This window comes from Macaca nemestrina, chromosome 8, assembly GCF_043159975.1.
Source record: "Macaca nemestrina isolate mMacNem1 chromosome 8, mMacNem.hap1, whole genome shotgun sequence".
NCBI lineage: Eukaryota > Metazoa > Chordata > Mammalia > Primates > Cercopithecidae > Macaca > Macaca nemestrina.
The window spans coordinates 25,754,411-25,780,469 of NC_092132.1; the positions used below are offsets into that span (position 1 = coordinate 25,754,411).

The 26,059-nt window shown below is 38.4% G+C and overlaps 1 protein-coding gene and 1 non-coding gene across 11 annotated transcripts in view; one reads left to right on the forward strand and one right to left on the reverse strand.

The window, feature by feature from the left end:
- Window positions 1-26,059, forward strand: part of LOC105468526 (ectonucleotide pyrophosphatase/phosphodiesterase 2) — a 118,439-nt gene that overhangs the window by 31,012 nt on the left and 61,368 nt on the right. For 6 of the 10 annotated variants that reach the window (XM_011718744.3, XM_011718746.3, XM_011718745.3 and 3 more), the window contains exons 2-5: window positions 5,962-6,064; window positions 17,086-17,241; window positions 22,582-22,707; window positions 24,856-24,916. In XM_011718744.3, the coding sequence (XP_011717046.3) occupies window positions 5,962-6,064; window positions 17,086-17,241; window positions 22,582-22,707; window positions 24,856-24,916 (446 nt within the window). Of the gene's footprint in view, window positions 1-5,593; window positions 5,742-5,961; window positions 6,065-17,085; window positions 17,242-22,581; window positions 22,708-24,855; window positions 24,917-26,059 lie in introns of those variants that run through there. The other 4 variants (XM_011718752.2, XM_011718753.2, XM_011718754.2 and 1 more) reach the window with 2 other exon arrangements.
- On the reverse strand, window positions 12,891-12,968 carry LOC112424421 (small nucleolar RNA SNORD55/SNORD39). Its single transcript, XR_003015166.1, has one exon. It is a non-coding gene; the product is annotated as a small nucleolar RNA SNORD55/SNORD39 (small nucleolar RNA).

Below are 26,059 nucleotides of genomic sequence, written 5' to 3' on the forward strand. Positions count from 1 at the left end.
TGCCTTTAGGATAAAGACAGTATCACCTAACATGACCTCAGAGGCCCCACATGACTGGCCTCTGTTAACCTCTCCAGTCTCACTTCTCTTATACTAACTTTTGCTCTCCCTGCGCTAGTCAGACTGGCTGCCTTTTTGTCTTGTGGATGTGCCATGCCTCCATCTTACGCAGAATCTTTGTCGGTTCTCTCTCCTCTGGTCTGGAATTCTTTGCTCCTCTCCTAATCTGGTTACTGACTCCCACACACCCTTCCAATCACAGCTCAATGAACACTTACTCCACAAATTCTTCTCTGACTCTCTTGACTAGGTAATCTGAATGATATTTGCCCAAATAGTGATTTACCTCTATATTTCTTCATTTTCCAGAGTTGTAACTTTACATTTATTTCTGTGCCTACTTGATGAATGTGGAGAGTAGGAGCTATGTGTGGGCCAGCTCCCTACATAGTACGACTGGTTCCCAGAAGAGTGCTTGGTACATTGTAGAAGCTAATGAATATTTGTGCAATATTCACACAGGGCAGAGATTGTTCTGGTGTCGGGGATCATACTTAGATTCCATAGGGAGTAAATGTAATGCATAAAATTTATGCCGTAAGTTAAAATCATTGAAAGATGCAACAGTGTTGATGTCAGCTTTCGATTGTGTAACAATTAATAGCACAGGCTAATTTGCATTTGGACAGGTATATGCCGTTCTTCTGCTGGAGAATCCTGTGGGACCGTAGACTACCCATAAAACTTTGCTTCTGTGGTTTAGAATTGTAATTGTACGACTTATACATATTTGCAGCCCTGGATTGTGGGAGCAATTGAGCCAGCTTGTCCCTCTATTAGCCATCAAAATTTTCTGCTCAGTTTAGACTAGTCAATTCTTTTGCAAAGATTGTTGTCCAGTTTTATTTTTATTATTTTTTTTTAAATTTTTTTTTTTTTTGAGACGGAGTCTCGCTCTGTCGCCCAGGCTGGAGTGCAGTGGCGCGATCTCGGCTCACTGCAAGCTCCGCCTCCCGGGTTCACGCCATTCTCCTGCCTCAGCCTCCCGAGTAGCTGGGACTACAGGCGCCCACAACCGCGCCCGGCTAATTTTTTTGTATTTTTAGTAGAGACGGGGTTTCACCGTGGTCTCGATCTCCTGACCTTGTGATCCGCCCGCCTCGGCCTCCCAAAGTGCTGGGATTACAGGCGTGAGCCACTGCGCCAGGCTGTTGTCCAGTTTTAATCTGAATTTTCTAATAGCTTTCAACCACAGCAAAACTTAAAAACAAGACAACAGACTTTTAAGATAGAATAAGAAGACTATCTATGGTGTTTTCTTACTTTTGTAGTGTATGTGCTATAGTTATTGCTAAATGATACTACAGAAAATGACATGGTTAATAATTGTCTAATATACATAATCTTAGGATTATTCTGGGAATAATGTTAAATTGAGTGATGCCAGTTCTGCATAATGAGAAACTCTGGATGTACATACAGTTTCAATCAGTTCATGATAATTAATTACTTCAGGAAGCAAGAATGATAACCCTCTATCACTTATCTTTCAAATCTCACTGTTAACCTCAAGCCCTCTTATCTTCATCAGGGCTAGGGAACAAGGACTCATAGAATAATTTCATGAAAAGATAGATTGTACATTTATATAAATGTAACTACTGTATTACAATTAAGCAATACACACACTGCTGCTTTGTGTCACCAGCAAAGCAAATAAAATACTACTCTGCTTCTTACAGTTCGGAGATGAGTCCCCTGGAGGAAAAGCCATAGTTTGTCTTTAAGAGATCTAAACTTTATTGTCCAATTAATAGTGAATGCTATTAATAACATTAAAATTCCACTATGAATTAGACCAAACAATTCAATATGCAAGGCATAAATAAATTAATTCAAAGTAATTTATTATAATGCTCTACTTCTCTAAATGTGGTACTTATCATTTTTTTTGAGGAAACATGGATATTGTATTTATTAGACAAAGGCTTTATGTCAACCATCATTAGCATATTTAAAAAGCTAGAAATAAAAACATGAACAAAAAGTAAAGCAAATGAAGAGAACAGTTTCCCTAAACAAAGTATGTCAGTAAACAAATAATTCAAAAAATAAACAAATAGAAATTCTGGAGCAGAAAAGTACACTAACTTAAATAAAAAATTTTACTAGAGTGATTTAACAGTACATTTGAGCAGGCAGAAGAAAGAAGTGGTGAGCTTGAAAATGGATATTCAAAAAAGTATACCAAAAAGTCATTTAAACCCCAAAGAAGGAAGTAATGGAGAAATTGAGAAGCAAAACTTCTAGATTTCCTAGAAGTCTCAGGTCATCATGCAGTTATAAATAGTTCAAGGCATCAAGTGGAGCATGGCCTAAAATTAAAGCTCTATATTATGTGCTGCCTGGATGTCTGAAATCAGGAGGACCTCAGATGATCTAACTGCAAGTTCCTCCTCTCAGTGGATATGATCCTCTAGCTGTCAGTTTTTCCTATCTGGGAAACATAGTTTTTGTTTATCCCTAGGTTGAATTTTCCTGCCAGACCACAATTGTTGAAGCCAGTCAATCACATCTGCTGCAGGAACCAGGTCTTATCTCCATAAATGTGGTTCTTATCCGACTTTCATCAAAATAACCTATTGTGCCAGTTCTTGTCTGACCTCTAAACTCCTCTTTCTTCTCTCCACCTGCCAGACCTAATGAATCAGGATCTTGATAAGCAGGGCATAAACCTCAGCATTTTAAACAAGCCTCCAGGGTGATTCTGATGCCCAATAAAGTTTGAAAACCACAGAATGATTTGTAGGGACTGAGACTGTTGAAAGATTTGTTTCTAGTTCTAGGTTTTTTTCTGCCAGGGGGCAGTGTTCTCTGAAATATGGCTGGGTTAATAAACCATGTTGGAAGCTAATTTTTCAGTCTTTCTTATGCACTTCTTGTTTACTGAGCCAGCCACATGGGTCCTTATTACAAAATCTTAAACATCGTAGCAAGTGAACCTCTGGTAATTTAGTTTTCTTACAAAAGGTTTTGGACAAATTCCAGTCATTTTAATTGAATTTCTCAACCTACTTTATGCATTATCAGGCTTTTTTGTTTTTTTCAGTTTTAGGTAATGAGGGATAATTTTATTTTGTAGTTAATTTGATAGTCGAGGTAGGGACTTTGGTCATCTTGGTCATTCTCCTGACAGTTAATTTATAACAATAATCTTGCAGTAAAAATCTGTTTAACTGTGGCAAAATGATGTGTGTATGCACATGTGTGCTTGTGTATGTGCATGTATGTATATTAACACGTTCCTTATGCACCACAAGCTGGTAAAAGACAAAGTTCTTTGGCAGAACGGTTAACAGAAATAGTGGCTGAGGGCTGGGAACGGTGGTTCATACCTGTAATCCCAGCACTTTAGGAGGCTGAGGTGGGCGGATCACCTGAGATCAGGAGTTCGAGACCAGCCTGACCAACATGGTGAAACCCTGTCTCTACTAAAGATACAAAAATTAGCTGGGCGTGTTGTCATGCACCTGTTATCCCAGCTACTCGGGAGGCTGAGACAGGAATCATGTGAACCCAGGAGTGGAGGTTGCAGTGAGCCGAGATGGAGCCATTGCACTCCAGCCTGGGCAACAAGAGTGAAACTCCATCTCAAAACAAACAAACAAACAAAAACAAAAAACAAAGAAATAGTGGCTGAGGTCAACTCTTTTGGATAATGGGTAACAAGCAGATCAACTTGGCTATTACAGCTTTTTCCCCTGCACAGATAGTCTGCATATAAGAGAAAAATAAATGGATGATATTCAGCTTCTGAACTCTTTTTTCCCAAGGGAACCCTCATTGTCTTCTAGCTAGGTTTATACAATATAATCAGACAAAGTCAAAAGTTGTTAGACTCTGGCGAGGGAAAAGAAGAGGCTGTTTTTGTTTTTTGAACATTTAGAGCACTGTGGCATGTAATGAAATAACAGGATTGCCTTGATATTTTTCTTTGGGGTTTATTGTTTTCCTCTATCATGGCAGGCTTGCATCTTGAAATTTAACATAAATTATAGAAAAATCTTACATGGAGTTGACATCTTTTATAAGCCTTGCTAAATACCCTACTCCAGATTTGTTCAGTATGGCATACAGACAAAAGCAAGACGCTTACATATAAAAATGTATAAGCCTGTCCTCTTTGCAAGAGTGCAAAACTAAAAGGATTTTAGAAAGGCAATGAACAGTTTGGCAGTATATATGTTTTCTTCTTTTCAATTAGGTATTACTAGATTCTAAGAATCTATAATGAAACCCAGGCCTACTATACAACCCCCTATAAACAAGTTTTTGCTTTTGTGCTATCATGTTTTATTTGAGCAGAGCCACTACTCTGTTAGTAATTTGTTGCATGGTAAGTCTCGTATTTGTTTACACACGAACACATGCGCTGTGCAAGAAAGATGGTCTCTGGACCTGCTGAGGAAGAGGCCAAAAACAAATCTTCCCTCATTTGAATCCTGAAGGCATGTAATATTTAAACAACTTTCCGATTTAGAGGCCTTGATTTTTTCTTTTGAAAGTGTGCTGGTTGCCAAATTGCTTAGTAAAGAAACTTTAGTAGCCACAATAGCCTCAAAGGACACAGTACTTGGTGGCTACATTTAACCAAGAAATAACTAGGGAAACAATTCTTTACATTTCAATTATTGCTGCCATTGAGATTTCCTTCCTAAATTCAATTGCTAATAAAGCTTCCCAGGCCATCCCCTTCCCCCCACACATCCGCGTCTCAAAAACCGCCCCCCTCCCCACCGTGCCCCGCCGCTCCTCCCGCCCCCCGCCACCCCCCCACCCCCTCACCCCCCCTGCCACCCCCCACCCCCCCCACCTCCCGCCCCAAACAAGCTGACAGTCTTTTCGGGAAGAAGAAGCAGAGACTGAAGTTATTTTGTCCGTCCTCCCAGGGCAGAAGGACTTTATGCTGCGTGGCTGGCATTTCCAGTATTTTGATAAAAGTTACTTCTCTAAACTTGAACGACAGCATGGGGAAAATAATGTTATCTTTTATGCTAGTTACAATTTTGCGAAATTTCATCATGAGAAACTTTCAAGGAGGCAGAAGTAGCTGAGAATATGATACTAGGGACAGGGTCGCTCAAACTGGCAGCAAAATAAATAGATAGGAAAGACAGGAACGTTATTAGGTTTATAAAGGATAAAACTTTCCTTGCTTAAAAAAATAAAGCGGTGAGGTTGACGCCATTGAATGACTGCATTGTAAACCGTAAAAGCTTAAAGCTGGTTTGGAAAGCCCATGCACTGCTCTGTTTCCTTTTTATCGGATGAAATGCATTTGGTTTCTTTTTGACAAATCATGTTTTTGTGAGGAAAGGAAAATGAACATGCACTGTTATGGGCCACGGCAATGTAAGAAACCCTCCTGTTGCCAGAGGATACCACATGAAAGTGTCTGTGGGTTAGGGGAGGGACCTGTAAGGGGGCGGGGATGGGGGGGGTGGGATGAGAGCTTAAACCTCTTATGCTCAGAGCTGCGATTTGTGAACACCCTGTGATGTAATCAAGCTCCGGACAAATCAGAGAAGTCTGTCAACCTCCCAGGTGGGATTGCTTACAGTTAATAGACTAAACCCGGAGCCCCAAACCAGTGCACTCCGTGAAGGCAAAGAGAACACGCTGCAAAGGGCTTTCCAAGAATCCTCGACATGGCAAGGAGGAGCTCGTTCCAGTCGTGTCAGGTGGGAGAACGGAGGAATGACAGGGGACATGCTTGATCTTCAGAATCAGTGACTGACTGGCATTCTCCTTTTTGTTGTGCAAATTAAGATAGCACCTTATTATGCAATTTGGAAGTGGTAGGATTGGGTGGTGATATTGAAGCCATTTGAATCGCCTTCGTGTAATTTGATTTAGTCTTGTCCAGCTGTATTTGACAACTTGATCTCTTTATTCTCTTAGATAATATCCCTGTTCACTTTTGCCATTGGAGTCAATATCTGCTTAGGATTCACTGCACATAGAATTAAGAGAGCAGAAGGATGGGAGGAAGGCCCTCCTACAGGTAAGTGTCGAAATGATTTGCATTTTCAATTCTTTAAAAATATTGCATACCGTGTAATCAATGTAAGCTTATTAAAATATTTATCTTTAATACAGTCTTGCAGTATAACTAAGTTAGTCCTAAATTTCTCTGAGTAAAACCACTTATGTGTATAATTCAGGTGGAAGAGTGTGGTTTTCATTAGAGAACATTTATGATTGTCTGGTAACTGGCTGTTTCCATTTTTGTACGTACTCAAATTTGTAAATGTTAGGATACAATTAAAGCTCTTGTTCACAGACAAGGCTAAAGTAGAAGTGGTGAGAACAGGTGTTGGTTTAATATTGGAGCTACCCAAGTCTGATTTGCTGTCACATAATATAGGATGTAGTATTTGCCACCAGAAAGTTCTGACATAGGAAAAAGGAATGGAAGTACAAAAGGCAGTGAGCTATCTTTATGAAACTTCAGAAATTGAGGACTTTAAGATTTACTTAAAATTGAAAAACCATAAAAGACAGGAGGTGCTTAAAGAGTTTTCAAGATTGATTTGTCCTCATTGTGTTTTCTTTTGGCAAAGGAAAGATAAGTTTTAATAGTGTACCTTGACTTAATAGAACCAAAGTGAAAGAGTTTCTTTTTACAATACACTACACGGTAAGTAGTGTTCCCATATAGTGTTCTCATAAAGGAGCTCCTTGTGCAGACAGAGGGGGCTTAACTGACCAGGTCTTAAGTAATGAGTTGGTTAATTTCCTGGAAATTGGAGCTCGTGATGGTTTTAGAAATAAAAAATTACATTTTAAGTAGTGGGCACTCTAGGGAGCAATATTTTCTGGACTTTTCCTGACATCCCAGCATGTTTGTCTGTCTTCCTGTGAATTTTGTGTTTCTCTGTATTTCTTGATCTGACTGTTAACCATCACGTGCCTCTGTTTAGCCAGCTTGAAATTTTATTATTAACCAAGTTAGGACACATACATTGATGGAATACTAAATCTTCCTTACATCAATTAAGTGACTTTTGAATCATGCCAGTAGGTTGAAAGAATAATATTAGAAGTGAGTTAGTGAATTGAAGTGGGGTGTGGCTGGGGTGAAGAGTGAGAAAATAGATCATAAAACTTGCAGCCCCAGGGAGCCAAATGGACAAAATGAGCCGTCTTCTGTTGGGGAGGCAGAGGACAGTGGATCACTGAGCTAGAGAATGCTGTTTTTATTAGTAGCAAATGCTCTCTTCAAAGGCCTCTTTTTCACTCCCATTAACACTGACTGTGACTGAACTGACAGGGGAATCAGATCCTTAGCATCGTCATGTGGGAAAGCTAACAACTTGAGAGCCAACTTCTGGTTCTTTTCAATGAACACTAAAGGGATTTTTTTTTTTTTTCTGTTTCCTCTTAATATATTACTCTGGCTAAAACTGAGATTGAAAGAATTAAATGCTGTTTCCTTAATGAATGCAAAATTGAGTCACTCATTATTTTTAAAATTGACTTCTTTTGGAAAATGGTCATTAAAATCCTAGACTGGTCCCCTGGAGTCCTGTAACTTGCTGTGTGGTGGTGGGGAACTCACTTGTGAAGTCTGTTGCCTTAGCGGTACAATGAGGAGCAGACTTAGATGATTTCTACTTTTCTTTCTGGATTAAAAAAAAATCCCAGGAATTATTCTGTTTCATTGCCTCTTGAATGTGTGTGCTCACTACTGGAAAACTTGAAAAGTATAGATTGGATTTATTAGTCTTTGAAAATATTTTGTGTATAGTAAATTATTTCCACATGTTATAAGAACAGCTATACGAACTAATGAATAAATGCCACTTCTAGAAAAATAATATAGTCTATATTATAATTTGTAAACCTAAAGGGTCTTAAGTATGCACACGAATTTGCTCCTTGAATTATTTAATTATGTCATTGGTTATTTTAGGCCTTTATGATATCATCTAAAATAATTTATTAAACTTTTAACTATGTGAAGCTGAGTCTTAGAATACAATGCAACTTAACTCTGAATTGTATGGTTTGGGTATGCCTGAACACTTTTTAATTTTTCTTTTGATGTAGCTCATCTGCTTTTTAGGAACTGTGGTTGATTTCTCCTGACTAAAAATCAAAGATGTACTTAGTAAACTAGGTAAAAGCATACTGTAGACAGTGGAAATATCTTTATCTTTTTAAATGCTGCATATGCTTAGAAAGGCTCTCTCTCAATTGATACATGTGACTGGTTATTCTGACAATTAGAAAAGCCTTCCCATCAGAAAATACTGGGTGAATTTTATAAGCCTGTAAGAAGAAGACACTAGGAGGGGAGGCAGCCATGCCCATTTCCAACAACACTTTCAGGCGCCAAAGAAATCCTGGGAAGCTCAGTGCTCCAAGAGTGCAACAAATAGAAGGAACACAAAGGGTATTGATATATGGCTAGCTTTGGATTGATCAGAGTGAGATTCACCATTCAAAAGCATGCAGTTGTTTAGTAACCATAGCTTCTCAGAGTCCTCAACAATAGCTGAGAATGTTCTGCACACATGGATACCCTCGCTGCTGTACTATGGACTGGGGTGTTAGTTTCAAGGCTGTGGCAGTGCAAACAGACTGTTATAATTAATTAACTAACACACTTGTTATCTGGATTTATTGTTAGGATAGGAAATAATGGCTGAACAGGATTTTTTATACCAGGTCGTAAAAGATTTATAGATTTATTAGGAGACATGAAATGGGAAAAGCTACTTATAATTCTGTTGGGTAAATACAATGGGCATTCAGGTGAATGAGATAGTGAGATGGCTAGAATAAATTTTCAAAGAAAATATAAACCTGCGATTTAGTTTGACATCTTTGTCTCATATGTCTGAGGTGGCCCACTTGATTTGCCTTTAAGACTGCAAGAGAATTTATTTGTCTACAGGTGTCTGCGTACTCACGTGTGCTTGCAGTGTGTATGTTTGTGGTGTTATGCAGGAGTCTATTTCATTGAAACTTGTGATTTAGAAACTGTCTCCAGGTGGAAATAGAATATCCTCTTTGATATGTAAGTACTTTAATTATTAAAAGACAAAAGAAAATTTGTGAGCTTGTGAATAGCTGGCTAACAGAGACTTAAAAGCTCAGTTTAATTCATCCTTGTTTTTAGTGGCTTGAAAGGAAAGTTGAAAAGTATGTGAATGAAATTCATAGGTTCATATGAAATGTAGACTGTCTCTAACAACTTTATGGGTAAACCTTTTCTTTGAGACTCATAGGGAAATCAGAAAATGGTACTAGGAGTGAGAAGGTTTATGTTCATTTGATAATTTTAGAAATTTTGCTCTACAATGAAAAGCTGTTTAAATGTTGGCACAGGAGAATGTAGGAAACTGTAAAGGGGACATAGATCAGCCATTTGCTCGGTGAGCAAAACTGTCGTGAGGAATATCCTCTCATGGGGCTTTATGTGAAATTTCAGGTAGAAATTAGGGAGTTTAAGTCAATGGAATGAAATTATCTGAACTGGAAGCTAAGGAGGGTACAGATTTTTCAGTGCTTGGTTAAATGGAGCTGTAGTGTAGTGATTTTTCATTTATCTGAAAACTGTAGAGACTCCTCTGTCTAGTTTACATACTCAGAAACCTCAGTCTTCCATGAAATTCAGCCTAGATTTTTGAATCAATAAAATCAGCAAATATTCCCCAAAATTATATTTTGAAAAGAACTTCTAAAATTTGAAACCTATGTACAAAAATTTGAAAAAATCGTTTGTTAATGAAAAACATACTGTAGTTACAGTAAGATGATCTAAAATTTTATCCAGGCCTTTGCTAACTTATACAAGGCCTAGAGATCTAATTTTCCAACCAGGAAAACGGGGATAAAGTTGCTTTTATTTATCTGAAAAAGTTTTTGAAAATGCCTTTAAGGCTGATGAGAACTGTAAGGTGTTAAGTGTATGATAATGCATTTAATTAATCTTCAATTAGGTTTGAAGACCAGTGTTTAAACTTATACCTTATTGAGATAACAATACCTTTAATTTTAAATGACAACATTTCATTGTTTGGTAGCAGATGTGCAAATCATTCAGATTTATGCTGCTGATGACCATTCAATTCTATTTAAGTGGTTTAGATGTTGAATTAAAGTTTTTCACTTTTAACTTCAATTACATAGAAATCTTTTTTTTTTCCTTCTAGTTTGTGAGCTCTATATGAGGACATTGTATGTATGTATGTAAGTATGTATGTATGCATTTATTTTTTGAGAGAGACAGTCTCATTCTGTCACCCAGATCGGAGTGCGGTGGCGTGATCTCAGCTCACTGCAGCCTCCACCTCCGAGGTTCAAGCGCTTCTTCTGCCTCAGCCTCCCGAGTAGCTGGGATTACAGGCGCCCGTCACCACACCCGGCTAATTTTTGTATATTTAGTAGAGATGAGGTTTCACCATGTTAGCCAGGCTGGTCTCGAACTCCTGACCTCAGGTGATCCACTTGCCCCGGCCTCCCAGACTGCTAGGATTATAGGCATGAGCCACTGAGCCTGGTCAGGACATTGTATTTATAAATGTTTTGAAAGCACGGGTGTTTAAAAACTTCCCAGGTGGACCTATTTATTAAAAAAAAAAAAGTTTATGAAATCTGGCCTAGCAGCTGTGAAGAGAAGAGTACAGTGATGTTGCAGTAATGGATGTTTATAAAAAGTGATGTCTTTAGGAAGCAAAGATACTGACATGTAGGCCTGTGTGTAAGCTTTATTTACTACAAGTGAGGTCAGAAGCATCAAGAAAAAATGGCAAATTCAATACAGAAAAAGTATGACCAGAAAGAATGAACCATATACTCCAGAAGAGACATAATACAGTATTAATTCTAGAGCTGGGCAGCATCTTGAGTGCCACGCACACTGTCCTCTGCCTTGCCCTGTGGGTTATGCTTCAAACGGGGCAGCAGACACAGGGGAACTTGTCCTGTTTTAACGCTCTTGAGAAAAGGAGGTGGTATAACCACAGCTGGTAACACATTTTAAGGTTTTACTCTCACTTTCAGGAAACACCTGGGCTAAGAACCAAGGAGAATGGGAGGAACAGATAGACAGCAGTATCATAAACAGGAGCAGACAAAGCTTAGAAGAACCTTCCAGCTTTAGGCTAAGCTAAATGTTTCCAGACTTAAATACTGCCTCTTCTATTGGCCATCATCCAGATTTGAGTATTTGCATCTTGTGGGGGGGATTTAGAGGGAAATATGATTGAGCCTAAGATGAAGTAGTGTTTTGGCTATAACTTTTGTCATCAGTTAGGCTCCTTCCAATAATTTAAATCATTATTATTATTATTATTTGTATATTATGGAACAAATGGCACTAGAATTCTTTTTTCGTTGTTGTTTTTTGAGATGGAGTTTCACTCTTGTTGCCCAGGCTGGAGTGCAATGGCATGATCTCGTCTCACCGCAACTTCTGCCTCAAGCGATTCTCCTGCCTCAGCCCTAGCTGGGATTACAGGCATGCACCCCCATGCCCGGCTAATTTTGTATTTTTAGTAGAGACAGGTTTTCTCCATGTTTGTCAGGCTGGTCTTGAACTCCCGACCACAGGTGATCGGCCTGCCTTGGCCTCCCCAAGTGCTGGGATTACAGACATGAGCCACCGTGCCCGGCTGGCACAAGAATTCTACAACCCTACCTCTTTATACATATTGTAAGATGGAATATTTTAGACATTAAATTGACTTAAGTAAAAGTAATTGTACCTGTTTCTGTCAGAATTATGAATTTGAATGAAATAAAGTATGTTTTACCTTGGTGTTTCTTTAAATCATGAAATTATGCTTTTGTGAAAAATAAGAAATGCATTGCATTGTTGTTATACATGTCATATATGTACATATGTGTATTTTAAAATTTGAGGTCTCTATTTTTAAAAAGAACACTATATAAAACTATAAACATTTGTTTTCCAAGATTCTGGAATTGACTTGCATCTTTGAAGTAAAATAATATCATTTTTAATGGTGTTAATTAGTTAAACATGTAATTTATAAGACAGCAACAGAATTTGAATCTCATAAAGGTATTAGCAAATACCTCATAAGAAATTCCAAGTCTCATACTTATCACATATTTCTGCCTTGATACATTTGAGAGTACTTTTTGTTTGTTTGTTTGTTTGTTTTAGTTGTTTTCTGAGTTTGTATGGTGATCTCAGTAATGATGAAAAGTTTGGGATACCACAGGTTCATTGATGTTTCAGTTTTCATCCCACCTCTCAATAAGTTATGCATCTGAAGTGCTTATATCAATGTTCTCTTGATTTAGGTCAAGTAAAGGAAGACAACAGATTTTAAAGCTCAGACTTCTAATAAATCAGATAATCTTTCCCTATTTGACATTACATCAGGTACAATAAAGAGAGAAGTCCTAAAAACTTCAAATGCATGCAGGAACAAAGGACTAAGGGATGAGCAGAATGTTCAGATAGATGGCTTGGGTGAGCCTAGAAATGAGATTTAACATCATTCTCCTTCTGCTTCTTGCTTTTTCTTGATTTTAAACACCGTAGCCTGGGTGCAGGGAGAAGGACAGGGAACGTGGACACTCCAAGTATACTGACTTGATTTTTATCAACTACATGAATGTATTATCACCCCAAAACTATGTACCTCTATTATTCATCCATAAAAAAGTGATTAAAAAAAGAATATAAAGGTGGATTGCAGAACTCCTAGGAAAACAGTTGGGACTAGAGCTTGTCATGAAAGAAGATGGCTGGGATGGAATAGACCCTGGAAAAGCAGAGTGAATATTCCACTCTATTGTTCTATTTTATTTATTTGTTAATTTAATCATTTTATTTATTTATTTTTTGTACACTCAACTCATCAAGATTGTCTTTTCCATTGCACACAGGAGTGTGTGGCATTACTGAGGTGTCACCATACACTCGCTCTGTTTAAAAGAGTTAGGCCGGGCATGGTGGCTCACGCCTGTAGTTCCAGCACTTCGGGACGCCGAGGCAGGCGGATCACGAGGTCAGGAGATGGAGACCATCCTGGCTAACATGGTGAAACCCTGTCTCTACTAAATATACAAAAAATTAGCTGTCTTTACTAAAAATACAAAAATTGCTGGGTGTGGTGGTGAGTGCCTGTAATCCCAGCTACTCAGGAGGCTGAGGAAGGAGAATCCTTTGAACCTGGGAGGCAGAGGTTACAGTGAGCTGAGATTGCGCCATTGCACTCCAGCCTGGGCAACAAGAGCAAAACTCCATCTCAAAAAAAAAAAAAGGAATGAAAGACACAGGGAAGAGATGATTATGATGAAGGAAAGCAAGGCGCGTGGTTGCAGGACAATTTCAAATGCATACAGGAACACCGCACATCTGTAAACAAATTGCCTTTAGATCTCTTTGAAGTATCTCAGCTATCAGCATAGCTAAGCTTATTTATTTAAGCTTATTTATTTAAGCAGCTCATGGGAATGAATTCTACTGAAAATTTACTAGATAGATGTTGAAATGAGTCTATCTAAGCGGTATCCTTAAGGAATATTCTATTGTAAGTACTTTCCTTATATTTATTTTTACTGTAGGACTTTCTCTATTTTTTTTCTTTTTTTTTTTACTTCTCAACCCCTCCTGCCTCCATGGTTTCTTATGGTTCAGCATGCACTGTTGATAGGTTGGTCAAAGACAATAGAAAAATGTGGTTTATGGACCTCTGCATTGGAAATGAATATTATTTTCTAAACTGAACTGGTATGGTTTGTATGTCTTTCAACATCCTAGGAGCAACCATGCAAAAGTGTTTCACATCTCATGGTCTGGTCAATCTGTTTGCTTTAGTTGAACTGATCTGATGCCTTAAAGCCTGGGATTGGATGACTCTGACTTTAATGAGGACAAAGGACAAAGAATGTTCAGATAAATGGCTTGGGCGAACCTAGAAGTGATATTTAACATCTGTTCTCCTCCTGCTTCTTGCTTTTTCTTGATTTTAAAAGTAAGACATATGAATTATAAAAATGAAAAATTCATAAGCATGTAAATAAGAAAAATTATAAATCGCATGTCAATAATATTTGTTAGGATATTTACATATATTATGTGGTATATATTTTATACATAGATACACAAGCCCACATGCACATATATGGTATATATTTTGTACATATATACACATATCCAGACACACATCTATTATATGATATATATTTTGTACATATATACATACCTACACACACATATATGGCATGTATTTCATACATATGTACATATACCCACACAGACATATATTATACACTATATATTTTGTACATAAGTATACGTACCCACACACACATATATTGTATGGTATGTATATATAATGAGAGAGAAGGAAAGAGAAGGTAAGTAAGCAAACAAAAGACCAGGCAACTACATGCAAATTTGTAGAATGTTAGAAATTTCAAACAGGAAGGTAAAAATCTTCTTCCTCTCTTTCTCATTTTTCCTAAATGTAATTCCATAAGCTGTTTCTTACAGAAGGAAAAAATTTATTCACACCTGCATTTTAAAAATGTGACACAAACTTGGACATTTTCTCCCTCCTTCTGCCCCACTCTGTCACTCACTCGTCTCTAGTTCTGGCTCTGTTTTTAGTTCTATCTTCGTTTCTATCCTTATTGTCCTGTTTATCTCTATTTTTAAACACAAAGTCTAATATATAGCACTCTACCCTGTATTTATTCTTTAAACAACTTATTTATATCTTTTGTAGATCTCTCCATATTAGCCTACACAGATCTGACTCATTCTTTTTAAGGGGTGTGCAATAGCCCACTTATGGATATAGTGATTCTTTCTTTCTTGATGGGAAAAACAACTTTGGTTGATTTCAGGGTCTCTACCTGTAACAAAAGGGCTGCAATGAACAATGGACATTTTTTTGTACATGTAGCTTGGCAAATTTTGCAAATATGTGTAAATGGTAAATTTCTAGTAATAGAATTTCTGGGTGAAACATTTATAAGCATTTTAAAATATTGATAGGTCTTTCTAAATTACGTTCTACTTTACAAAAATTTTAATTCCTAGAAACATTTATGAGACTGTTTATATTTTCCATTTATTAGAAATTGTTTTGTATATTGAGATGAGACTCTAACTTAATTATTTCTAGTCCCTACTTTCTGATGGGGCCCCATCCACAACATTAATCTACATATTTTCTTTTCTTCTTTTTTTTTTTTTTTGAGACGGAATCTCCCTCTGTCGCCCAGGCAGGAGTGCAGTGGCGGGATCTCAGCTCACTGCAAGCTCCGCCTCCCGGGTTCAGGCCATTCTCTTGCCTCAGCCTCCTGAGTAGCTGGGACTACAGGCGCCCGCCACCTCGCCCGGCTAGTTTTTTTGTATTTTTTTAGTAGAGACGAGGTTTCACCGGGTTAGCCAGGATGGTCTCGATGTCCTGACCTCGTGATCCGCCCGTCTTGGCCTCCCAAAGTGCTGGGATTACAGGCTTCAGCCACCGCGCCCGGCCAATCTACTTACTTTCTAGTATCAAACTGCTTTGATTATTTAACTTTAGAATATACTTTGCTATCTAGTCTTTATCAAATTACTTTTCCTTTCAAGAGGTTTTCTATTTTAAAATATTTTATTTTTAAATAAACGTTTAATATTTTTTCAAGTTTCATGAACTCTCAATATTTTTGGCTGTGATTGCATTGTCTTCAGGTTTGTTTGGGAAGAATTAGTATTTTTATAATATTGATTTTTTTACCTTTAAGGTAGTATGTCTTTCATTTTAATTAGGTCATATGTGTGTGTGTGTGTGTGAGAGAGAGAGAGAGAGAGAGAGAGAGAAAGAGAGAGAGAGAGAGAGAGAGAAAGAGAGAGAGAGAGAGAGAGAGAGAAAGAGAGAGAGAGAGAGAGAGAGAGAGAGAGAGAGAGAGAGAGAGAGAGAGAGAAAGAAAGAAAGAAAGAGAGATATCTCGGCTCACTGCAATCTCTGCCTCGCAGGTTTGGGCAATTCTCCTGTCTCAGCTCCTGAGTAACTGGTATTACAGGCACCTGCTACCACGCCGGGCTAATTTTTGTATTTTTAGTAGAGACCAGGTTTTACTGTTTTGGCCAGGCTGGTCTCAAACTCCTGGCCTCAGATGGTCCACCAACCTCAGCCTCCCAAAGTGCTGGGATTACAGACATGAGGCACCTCCCCCCACCTTAATTAGATCTTACAATTTTTTTTTTTGGTAGAGTTTTCTTATGTTCTTCATGTAGGTTCTACATACATATGATTAAATTTATACCAAATAAAATACCTAGCTATTTTATCATTTAGGCAGTACTGAGAATGAAACTTCCATTTAATTTTGAAACTATATTGTGTGCATATTACAAATTTGTGGAATTTTTATCTCACTGAATCCTTTTTTCTCCCAAATTTTAGTTGATTCTTTTGATTTTTACATACACTTATATCATGTGAAAATATTGATGGAAGATTTTTTTGAGAAGCCGAGATTGTAGAGCTTGTATTTGTAAAACACCAGCTGAAACTGTAAAAGTCTTCTATTTCAATCTCATATATTCGGTCTGTTCTTGGAACATTTGAGCTGAATTTTCCTTGCAAAAAGTTTTGGATTTTTAAATAGGGACATGCTCTCTTGTTTCTAAGGATATAGATCAAGGTACGTTCTCTGTGGTCATCGTTAGCACCCATGGGGCACTAACCATCACAGATTTGCAGTAATAATAATTATAAATAGTAATTGAACCAATCGCCAACACTTGTTACTCTTTCTATATGTCTGACATGAGGTTAAGTGTTTTACATGGATTGATTCATTTAATTCTTATTTCAACATAGAGTTACTTTTATGAGTCCCCCACTTTACAGATGAGGAAATCGTAGAACAAGGAAGTTGGGCAGCCTGCCCAGGGTACGTGGGTAGCAAGTAATGGAGCCAATCTTCTCCTCCAGAGTCCACTGCAGCATCACACCACGCAGCTTCCCAGTGCCACCTCTCCGTGGTGACACGACCACTCTCCAATCCATTGTCTTTGCCTCTTGTTCTTTGCAGTGCTATCGGACTCCCCCTGGACTAACATCTCCGGATCTTGCAAGGGCAGGTGCTTTGAACTTCAAGAAGCTGGACCTCCTGATTGTCGCTGTGACAACTTGTGTAAGAGCTACACCAGTTGCTGCCATGACTTTGATGAGCTCTGTTTGAAGACAGGTATGTAACTAATGAGTCCTCTCTACCTTCAAGTAGATGGCTGAAAGGCTGCCTGCTATTGTATGCATTCTGGAGTGGCCACCCTGCTTTGATCTATCCAGATTGTGGGTTTTAGTTTCGTTTGTTGAATGATCATTGGTTGTATGAAGAGCATACCCTGTGCCAATGACCATTGTTTCCACACAAGATCCAGCAGAGCGAGGTTCTTTGCAGCTGCAGTCATGATGTACTGGTTTTGGAAATGGTTTTTTTTTGTTTTCGTTTTTGTGTCTTCACCATCTTCCTTTCTATCTCTTGCTGTCAATTCCCACATTCACTGCTAGGGCGTGTGAGCTCAAATTGCGTATGTTCTTTTTTATTATTTATTTATTAAGCGACAGCGTCTCACTGTGTTGGTCAGGTTGGTCTTGAACTCCTGGCTTCAAGCAGTCTTCCCACCTTGGCCTCCCAAAGTGCTAGGATTATAGGAATGAGCCACTGTGCCCAGCCTAATTGTGTACATTCTTTTCTTTTCTTTTTTTTGAGACAGAGTCTCGCTCTGTCACCCAGGCTGGAATACAGTGGCATGGTCTCAGCTCACTGCAAGCTCCACCTCCCAGGTTCACATCATTCTCCTGCCTCAGCCTCCCGAGTAGCTGGGACTATAGGCGCACACCACCACGCCCGGCTAATTTTTTTGTATTTTTAGTAGAGATGGGGTTTCACTATGTTAGCCAGGACGGTCTTCATCTCCTGACCTCGTGATCCTCCCACCTCAGCCTCCCAAAGTGCTGGGATTACAGGCGTGAGCCACTGCGCCTGGCCTGTGTATATTCGTTTAAAAAATTTTTTTTTCTTGCTTAGCCAGCTTCTAGCATTTGTTTTACTTCATCTTATTGTATAGTAACTGTTAGTCTGCCTGTCATTCCCTACTGTCTGTGCAAATGGAAAATTGTTATGGAATTCTGTTTGGAGTTTCATGCTCTGGGTAGCTCTAAAATCTTCCTCCACACTTTTTGTGACTTTCTTTACATTTCTTGTGTACTGGAACAGTTATTAGGATATACAGGCTTCTATATGAATGCAGATAAGTTGAGAAAAACACCTCTGGGGACTTCTGCCATCCCACCTACTAAGTTTTCAAAGCCCAGTATTTCAGATAGGATTTTTTAGATATCTTGTAAGCTATCCACCATGCTTCTGGACAATACCATATTCAAACTATCTGAGAAAGACAACAGTCAATCCTGTTCTTGACATCACCAGAAGCAGTTTCCACAGTTTCCTTGGCCAGATATTTCTTGTTTTTGGACTTTTAAGCTTAGACAATTCTTTCAAAGGCCTAACTCTTACTATCATTGCTGTTAGCTTGATCTTTCAAATGTTATCATTAGAAACAGATATTACCGTGTTTTGCTTAAGTGGTAACTCTTGATTTATATGAAATCCAACATAAACTTCCTTACTAGTTCTAATTGGTTTTCCTCCTGCGATCCTGCAATAAGAACAGCTTCATTAGGCTGTTTTTTGCAGAATACATTTTCCAACCATTTAACCACTTTTTTGGGGGTTGCTTTCCTTTGGAACTTCTCCCAGTTTCTTTTAGTTGTGGGTCTGCAAACTAAATTGCTGGGACTATTGTAAGCTGAATGTATAGATGGAACAGATGTTCCAGCAGAGATTTTTGGCTCTAAAACATTATTTCAAGCCAGCAATCTGTGTTTGCTTGGCACTAAGGAATTTACTAATGTTTTATGTTTCCTCCTTACCTTGAGTATCTTGTCTGTGGCATGTAAAATCAAACTTCTGGATTCCTGGTCTGAGAATTCTTTGCAAAATGTAATGAATCCCTGACTCTAGCTTAGCTCTCTTTTGAATGTAGTTCATGCCTTTGTTCCTCAATTTTTTAAGGATGGGATATAATAATATCTTATAGTCCATTTCCCTGTGTACAAAGATAACATATCCTGAATGTGAAGGAATCAAATATCAAATAATAATAAAAGGATGAAGAGAAAAACAAAAGTCTCTGAGATTCTGTTTTGCTGAGGGAGCACTGCCTAGAAACAACCACAGTGTTTCAGTGAAACTTTGATAACTCTGTGTGTGTTTTCAGTATGTATCTATGTATGTATGTATATTTTTCCAACTGTATGTATATATATGCATGTGTGGGAAAGTATCTGTATTAATAAATCTTTATACACATCATCATTTTGAATGGCTACGTAGTATTCCATTGAACTGTTGCAACCTAATTCATTGAGTAATTAAATGAACATTTCCCTGAGTTTTGCTATTATGAATGGTGTATCAATGAACATAATTTATGCATATTCATACTTTTGCCTATTTTCCTTAAGATAAATTTTTGGAAGTGGGATTTTGGGGTCAAAGTATATATGCATTTTTAAAATTTAAATATACATTACAGAATTATACTTCTGAAAGTTTATGTTTCTACCAAATGACACAAGGGCCTTTCATCACTTCCTTTTAAGCATTGAATATTCTTATTTTTAAAAATATTTTTAAAATAATCTGGTAGGTGACCTCCTCCTTATTTTCCAATAAGGTTAAATATTTTTTATGTTTATTCCCATGTTTGAAAATTACACAGATGACTGACTTGTCCTTTGTGTATAGTTCACTTTAAACTCTGGAATTATTTTTGATTTTATTCGTACATAATAGTTCCTCAATAAACATAGCTTATTAATAATGATATTCTTTTGTAAGTGATGTAGACATGATTTTCTTATGGAATTAGGATTAGAATAAAAGTTTATTGGTGGATAGAATCACCTTGAATTGAAAAAAACCCACAATATCTCTAGTCAAAGCAACCTTAGAAAATTGCTCATCATTTGGGAAGAGGAGGTTATGGGAAAAGCAATTCTAAGCACTTAATCTGCTCGAGAAGAGAAGGGAATGGAAACGGGATATTGAAAAATCAGAATGGCTGGGCATAGTGGCTCACATCTGTAATCTCAGCACTTTGGGAGGCTGAAGGAAGCGGATCACTGGAGGTCAGGAGTTTGAGACCAGCCTGGCCAACATGATGAAACCCCATCTCTACCAAAAATACAAAAATTACCCAGGCATGGTGGGAGGCTCCTATAATCCCAGTTTCTTGGGAGGCTGAGTCAGGAGAACCACTTGAACCTGAAAGGTAGAGGTTGCAGTGAATTGAGATTGTGCCACTGCACTCCAGCCTGGCTAATAGAGTGAGACTCTGTCTCAACAAAACAAAACAAAACAACAAAAAATATCAGAGAACAGAATCAGGATGCAAGGGTAATTCTAAAAGAATAAAAATTAAATAGAAGTTGCATAGTTTTCTGGCTAATGATTGACCAAAAGGGGCAGGGGTAGCACTTATACCAAACAACTAATATCTCTTTTTTTTTTTTCTTTTGAGACAGAGTCTCCCCATCGCCCAGGCTCGAGTGCAATGGCGCGGTCTTGGCTCACTGCGACCTCCGCCTCTCGGGTTCAAGCGATTCTCCTGTCTCAGCCTCCTGAGTAGCTGGTATTACAGGCATGTGCCACCATGCCTGGCTAAATTTTTTGTATCTTTAGTAGAGATGGGGTTTCACCATGTTGGCTAGGCTGGTCTCGAACTCCTGACCTCATGATCTGCCCGCCTTGGCCTCCTAAAGTGTTGGGATTACAGGCATGAGCCATTGCGCCTGGCCCGTAATACCTCTTTATTAATGTATTCACCTAACAATAGTTTCTCTTGGTAGAATATTACTAAGAGGCAGGATTGCTTTCAAAATCATTCCTTTCCACTTATGACATATTTTAAGAGATAAAGACCTGAAGTGTTCATATGTATTTTAGCTCAATGACACCTTTCTTGACCATTCTACTTCCTGGAGTAGCACCCCTGTTTCACCCTGTCTTTCTGTATCAGTGCCACCTGTTACTTCCTTCACAACACTTGGCACAAGCTGAAATGACCTTGCTTACTTGTTTACTTGCCTATGATCTGTCTTTTCCAATGGGAGTGTAAGCTCCATGAAGACAGACCTAGTCTCTCCTGTTCTTTATGACATCCTAGCACCAAGAACATGGAAAACATGGTATAAGAGTCAATGAGTAAATGAATTAACTATGAAAGTTCTCAATACAGTAGTTCTGAATTTAAAGAGTTATATTTTATCTCCATAGTCATTTCCAATTCAATTTAATACATATTCATTGAACACCTAGCAGGTACAGCAAGGCCAGGCACAGCCTCCCAGGTTTACAGTCTGCCACTGGAAATAGAAGAGCAAAGAGAGAGGTGTTACTTTTCCTGCCATGGAGCTTACACTCTAGCAGATGAAAAAGTCAGAAAACACAGCACTCCTTTTAAAATGGAAAGGTTGTTTTGCTGAATGTAAGAATTAAGCAGTGAGCCCTCAATCAGAGGGAAATCTGTAACCCATTTACTTGGCTTGTTGAAAGGAGGAACTCTGACCTGTCTTTGTAGGTAGGACCACACTTGGTCAGTGGTTAGAATCTTGAGCAAACATCGTAATGCCCCCTTTATACTCTTCACATCCTATTTAGGACTTTAACCTCCAGGTGCAGATAGAAACCATGTAGTTGTCCTGTGATTTGTGTTTGAATCACACTGATTAAGGCTAAGCACAGCTACTTTAGGCAGGGCGCGGTGGCTCATGCCTGTAATCCTAGCACATTGGGAGGCCAAGGCAGGAGGATCACCTGAGGTCAGGAGTTTGAGGCCAGCCTGGCCAACATGGTAAAACCCCGTTTCTATTAAAAATACAAAAATTAGCTAGGCGTGGTGGCATATGTTTGTAATCTCAGCTACTCAGGAGGCTGAGGCGGGATAATCGCTTGAACCAGGGAGGCGGAGGTTACAGTGAGCCGAGATTGCGCCATGGCACTCCAGACTGGGCAAGAAAGCAAGATTCTGTCAAAAATAAATACATACATCAAATAAAAATAAAGCTAAGCATATCCACTTCAGAAAGTAAAAGAGCCAAGCTGTAGAGGCTGTCCCTATAATAATAGGTAACCCTATCACAAACTTTCGATGCCATAAATGTGTTGGATCCTTTAGGACAATTGGAGAATGGTAGGGATACTTGCTTGCCTTTCAGGGCCCCGTTTTTCCAAAGGAACCCAATTGCATTGTGATGCTGTTCTCTGATTTGAAAACTTAGAAATTCATTTTATCCGTAAGTTCTCCAAATGTCATCTGGGCCTCAAGCCAACTCAAATTTCACAAGCAGAGTAAATGATGTGAGATTTTCTCTCTCTTCATTGGAAATCCTGTAAGCAATTGTGGCTTCTTTCATTTGGTTAGTGTGCAGCAGTGAAAATGTTTTATTGGGATGATTTTAGCCCGTGGCTGGGAGTGTACTAAGGACAGATGTGGAGAAGTCAGAAATGAAGAAAATGCCTGTCACTGCTCAGAGGACTGCTTGGCCAGGGGAGACTGCTGTACCAATTACCAAGTGGTTTGCAAAGGTACGTGTTTCTTTGGATTGGCCTGAGCTTTAAAAGAATAAAAACTGGAGGTGCTCCAGGAGATCCTGGATGCTAGGAATAGACCACACTGGATATGAGTGTGGGAGGAAGGAATGAATTGTCCTTTTTAATTTCTCATGCTTCTTCATTAGTTTTGCTACTCTGCATTTCACTGATCTGAAGTAAAAAGGAAAGAAACCAGAATTTCTTAATTAGACAGAACCATAATAATGAAGAGATTTCTAAATTTCCTGTCTTGGTTTTAGGTCAAGTTTTCTAGAAGCAGAGCCTGGGACAGGAATTTGGTACGTGCAGTTAATTGAGGAAATGGATATACTGCAGGAAAACCATGTTGGAGGAAAGGGAAACAGGATAGGGAAGTAGGAGTGTGGAGAGGCAAGTGAGGACGTGCTTTTGGTTAGCCTCACCTCCCTCTATTGCTTGCTCTGAAGAGTAAATCCAAGTCGCTACTCTTGAGGCAAGGGGCCAGGGCTTTTTCATCCATTGGATGTAAGTTGTTCACCAAGGCATTGGCAACGGCCCAGGGATGGGGGTACTTGCTGGTAAAGGGGATGAGGGGACCAGCATTTCCTGTTATACCCCAAAGCCATATATGCATGAGTGTTGGCTTTGTCTGGTTGATTGTGGAATATGATGCTTTTATTCCAATAATTAACAATAGTCAATGGACTACAGAAAATATAAAAGATGCACTTACTCTCTTTAATGGGTTTAAGTTGCCATGCAACCCACTTATAGAAGTTGATAGGAAGATCCAATAATCTTTACCTATTGTTCGTAAGTCACTTTTTAAATTTCTAAATCAAGTCCTTTTCATTATCTCTGATGTGGAACTTTTAAGAAGAAGTTCGTTAAAAGATTTCAGGAAAAAAATCAAGTCAGTTCTGCAATATGTAAGGTGTTTAGCTGTGGCAAGAGGGTATTATATTAATATATTTGAAGAATTTCCCCATACAAACAATTATTGTATTGTTAATTTCCCCTACCCAATAATTATGCTTTTATTTTGAAGCATAACATTGGTTGAGAATTTATTTCCCTTTCCTTTTTAATTTTCCTGTGCAGTAAGTGTACTAGGAAGCCACAAAGGCTATTAGAAATAATTTTTTTTTTTTTTTTAAAAAGAAGCCCTTGGTATCATTGATCATTGAATCATTAAGCATTGGCTTTTACTGGTGTAAAATTCTAGTTTCAGTACTTTTGTGAGGCCCACATGTGTGCTCTGGGTTACTACATGTGCACTAAATATTCTTTATTTTAAGGAGTATAGTAGTTACCCCATTGTCTAGTAGTTAGAGTCTTACTGACCAGAGAAGATTTCCAGTTCTCTCTACATGGGACCAATTTCTCCAATGTGTTGGTTACGAATTTTACTTCTGTTCAGGACATGTAACTTTTGTTTGTCTTAAAATAATTTAAGGCAAATTCTTTTTGATAATTTTTATTTTCTTCAAAGGAAAGCGTATTTTTTATTGGAGGCCTTTTCTGTTCTCTATTCTCGATAGTGGTAACTCAGGAAAGACAGGTGTATGCTCTTAGATCTTGGTGGAAGATAAAAAGTGAAATTCAGCATTTTTTTTCCTTTCTAAATTCAAGGGCTGTATGCAGATTTATTGGCAAATAATCTTTCTATTGTAATGTTCCATTTATTATCTCTGTAGATTCTAAGCTTTTTTTTTCTTTTTCTTTCTTTCTTTTTTTTTTTTTTTTTTTTTTTTGCATCTAAAGGGATGTTTTGCCATGCTTTCTATGTCTTTGAGATCTCCAGTGGTGGAGAAAAGAATGTTCCATCTAATGACCAAACAGTTTATTTCTGGAGGGATACAAACATGAAATTTTGTTCACTGACGCCACTGGTTTTTTTAATCTACAAACCATTTAGACTCGGAAGGCTCAAATAAACACCTCACCACTTGCGGTTATTAAATCTTAGCTTTCCCATCATGTATGGGTGTACTTTATAAGCCAAACCAGAAACTAGAGTTTTTTTCAGTTTTTTTTTTTTTTTTTTTTGGTGATATCCCATAAAGAAAGTATCAAACAGGACACAGATCCCAGAATTGCGAGCTTCAAGGCATGGCATTTGTAATTAGATTCAACAATACATTTACCCGTTTTTCCTTATAGGAGAGTCCCATTGGGTTGATGATGACTGCGAGGAAATAAAAGCTCCAGAATGTCCGACAGGGTAAGTGTATTTTATGACTATTTTGAAGTTTTATGTATTAGCTGATAAACTCTCACAGGAAATGAAAAGTGTTTAGAAACAAAGTGAAGCTGAAATCCTCTTAAACAGGCAAACTTATGAGTACTTAGGAGGAATTCATCAGTCGAAAGGTTGAAGGTACGTCTTGAAATGGTGACAGTTTTCTTTCCCCCAGTTTTCTCCAATCATCTCTGCACATACTATGGGGTCTGAATATCCCCTATATTCCACCTCAGCTGAAGATTTTACAAAGTGCATCTGAATATTCTGGCTAAGACTTTTTTCAGTATTGTTTTTTCTGGAGTTCTTGTTTTGCCTATTTTGGGGGGAGTGGGGAATGAAACAGGAAGTCTAGAGAACCTTTAAAACTATGTTATCCAATAAGTAATTATTACTTTTTGATTACACACCTGTAATCCCAGCACTTTGGGAGGCCGAGGTGGGCAGATCACTTGAGGTCAGGAGTTTGAGACCAGCCTGGCCAACATGGCAACACCCCGTCTCTACTAAAAAAAAAAAAAAAAACAAAAAACAAAAAACACACACACACAAAAATTAGCCAGGCATGGTGGAGCGCATTTGTAATTCCAGCTACTTGGGAGACAGAGGCATGAGAATTGCTTGAACCCAGGAGGCGGAGGTTGCAGTGAGCCAAGGTAGTGCCACTGGACTCCAGCCTGGATGAAAGAGACCCCCTCTCAAAAAAAGAAGTCATCCGAGACAGTGGAACATCCGGCTTCCAAATGGGAACCTTTATAGCACCAATGACCAAAGAGAGAATTAAATATGGGTGATGTTGAAAAAGGCAAGAGAATTTTTGTTCAGAAGTGTGCCCAGTTTCCACACTGTTGAAAAGGGAGGCAAACACATGGCTGGGTCAAATCTCTGTGGTCTGCTTGCAGGGAAGATAGATCAGGCCATTGGATTATCTTATACAGAGGCCCATAAGAACAAAAGCATCACCTGGGGAGAGAATACACTCATGGAGTATGTAGAGAATCCCAAGAAGCACATCCCTGGCATACAAATGATCTTCACAGACACGAAGAACAAGGCAGAAAGGGCAGCCTTGAGAGTTCATCTCAGAAAAAGCTACCAATGAATAATAACAGGTCACTGTGTTGT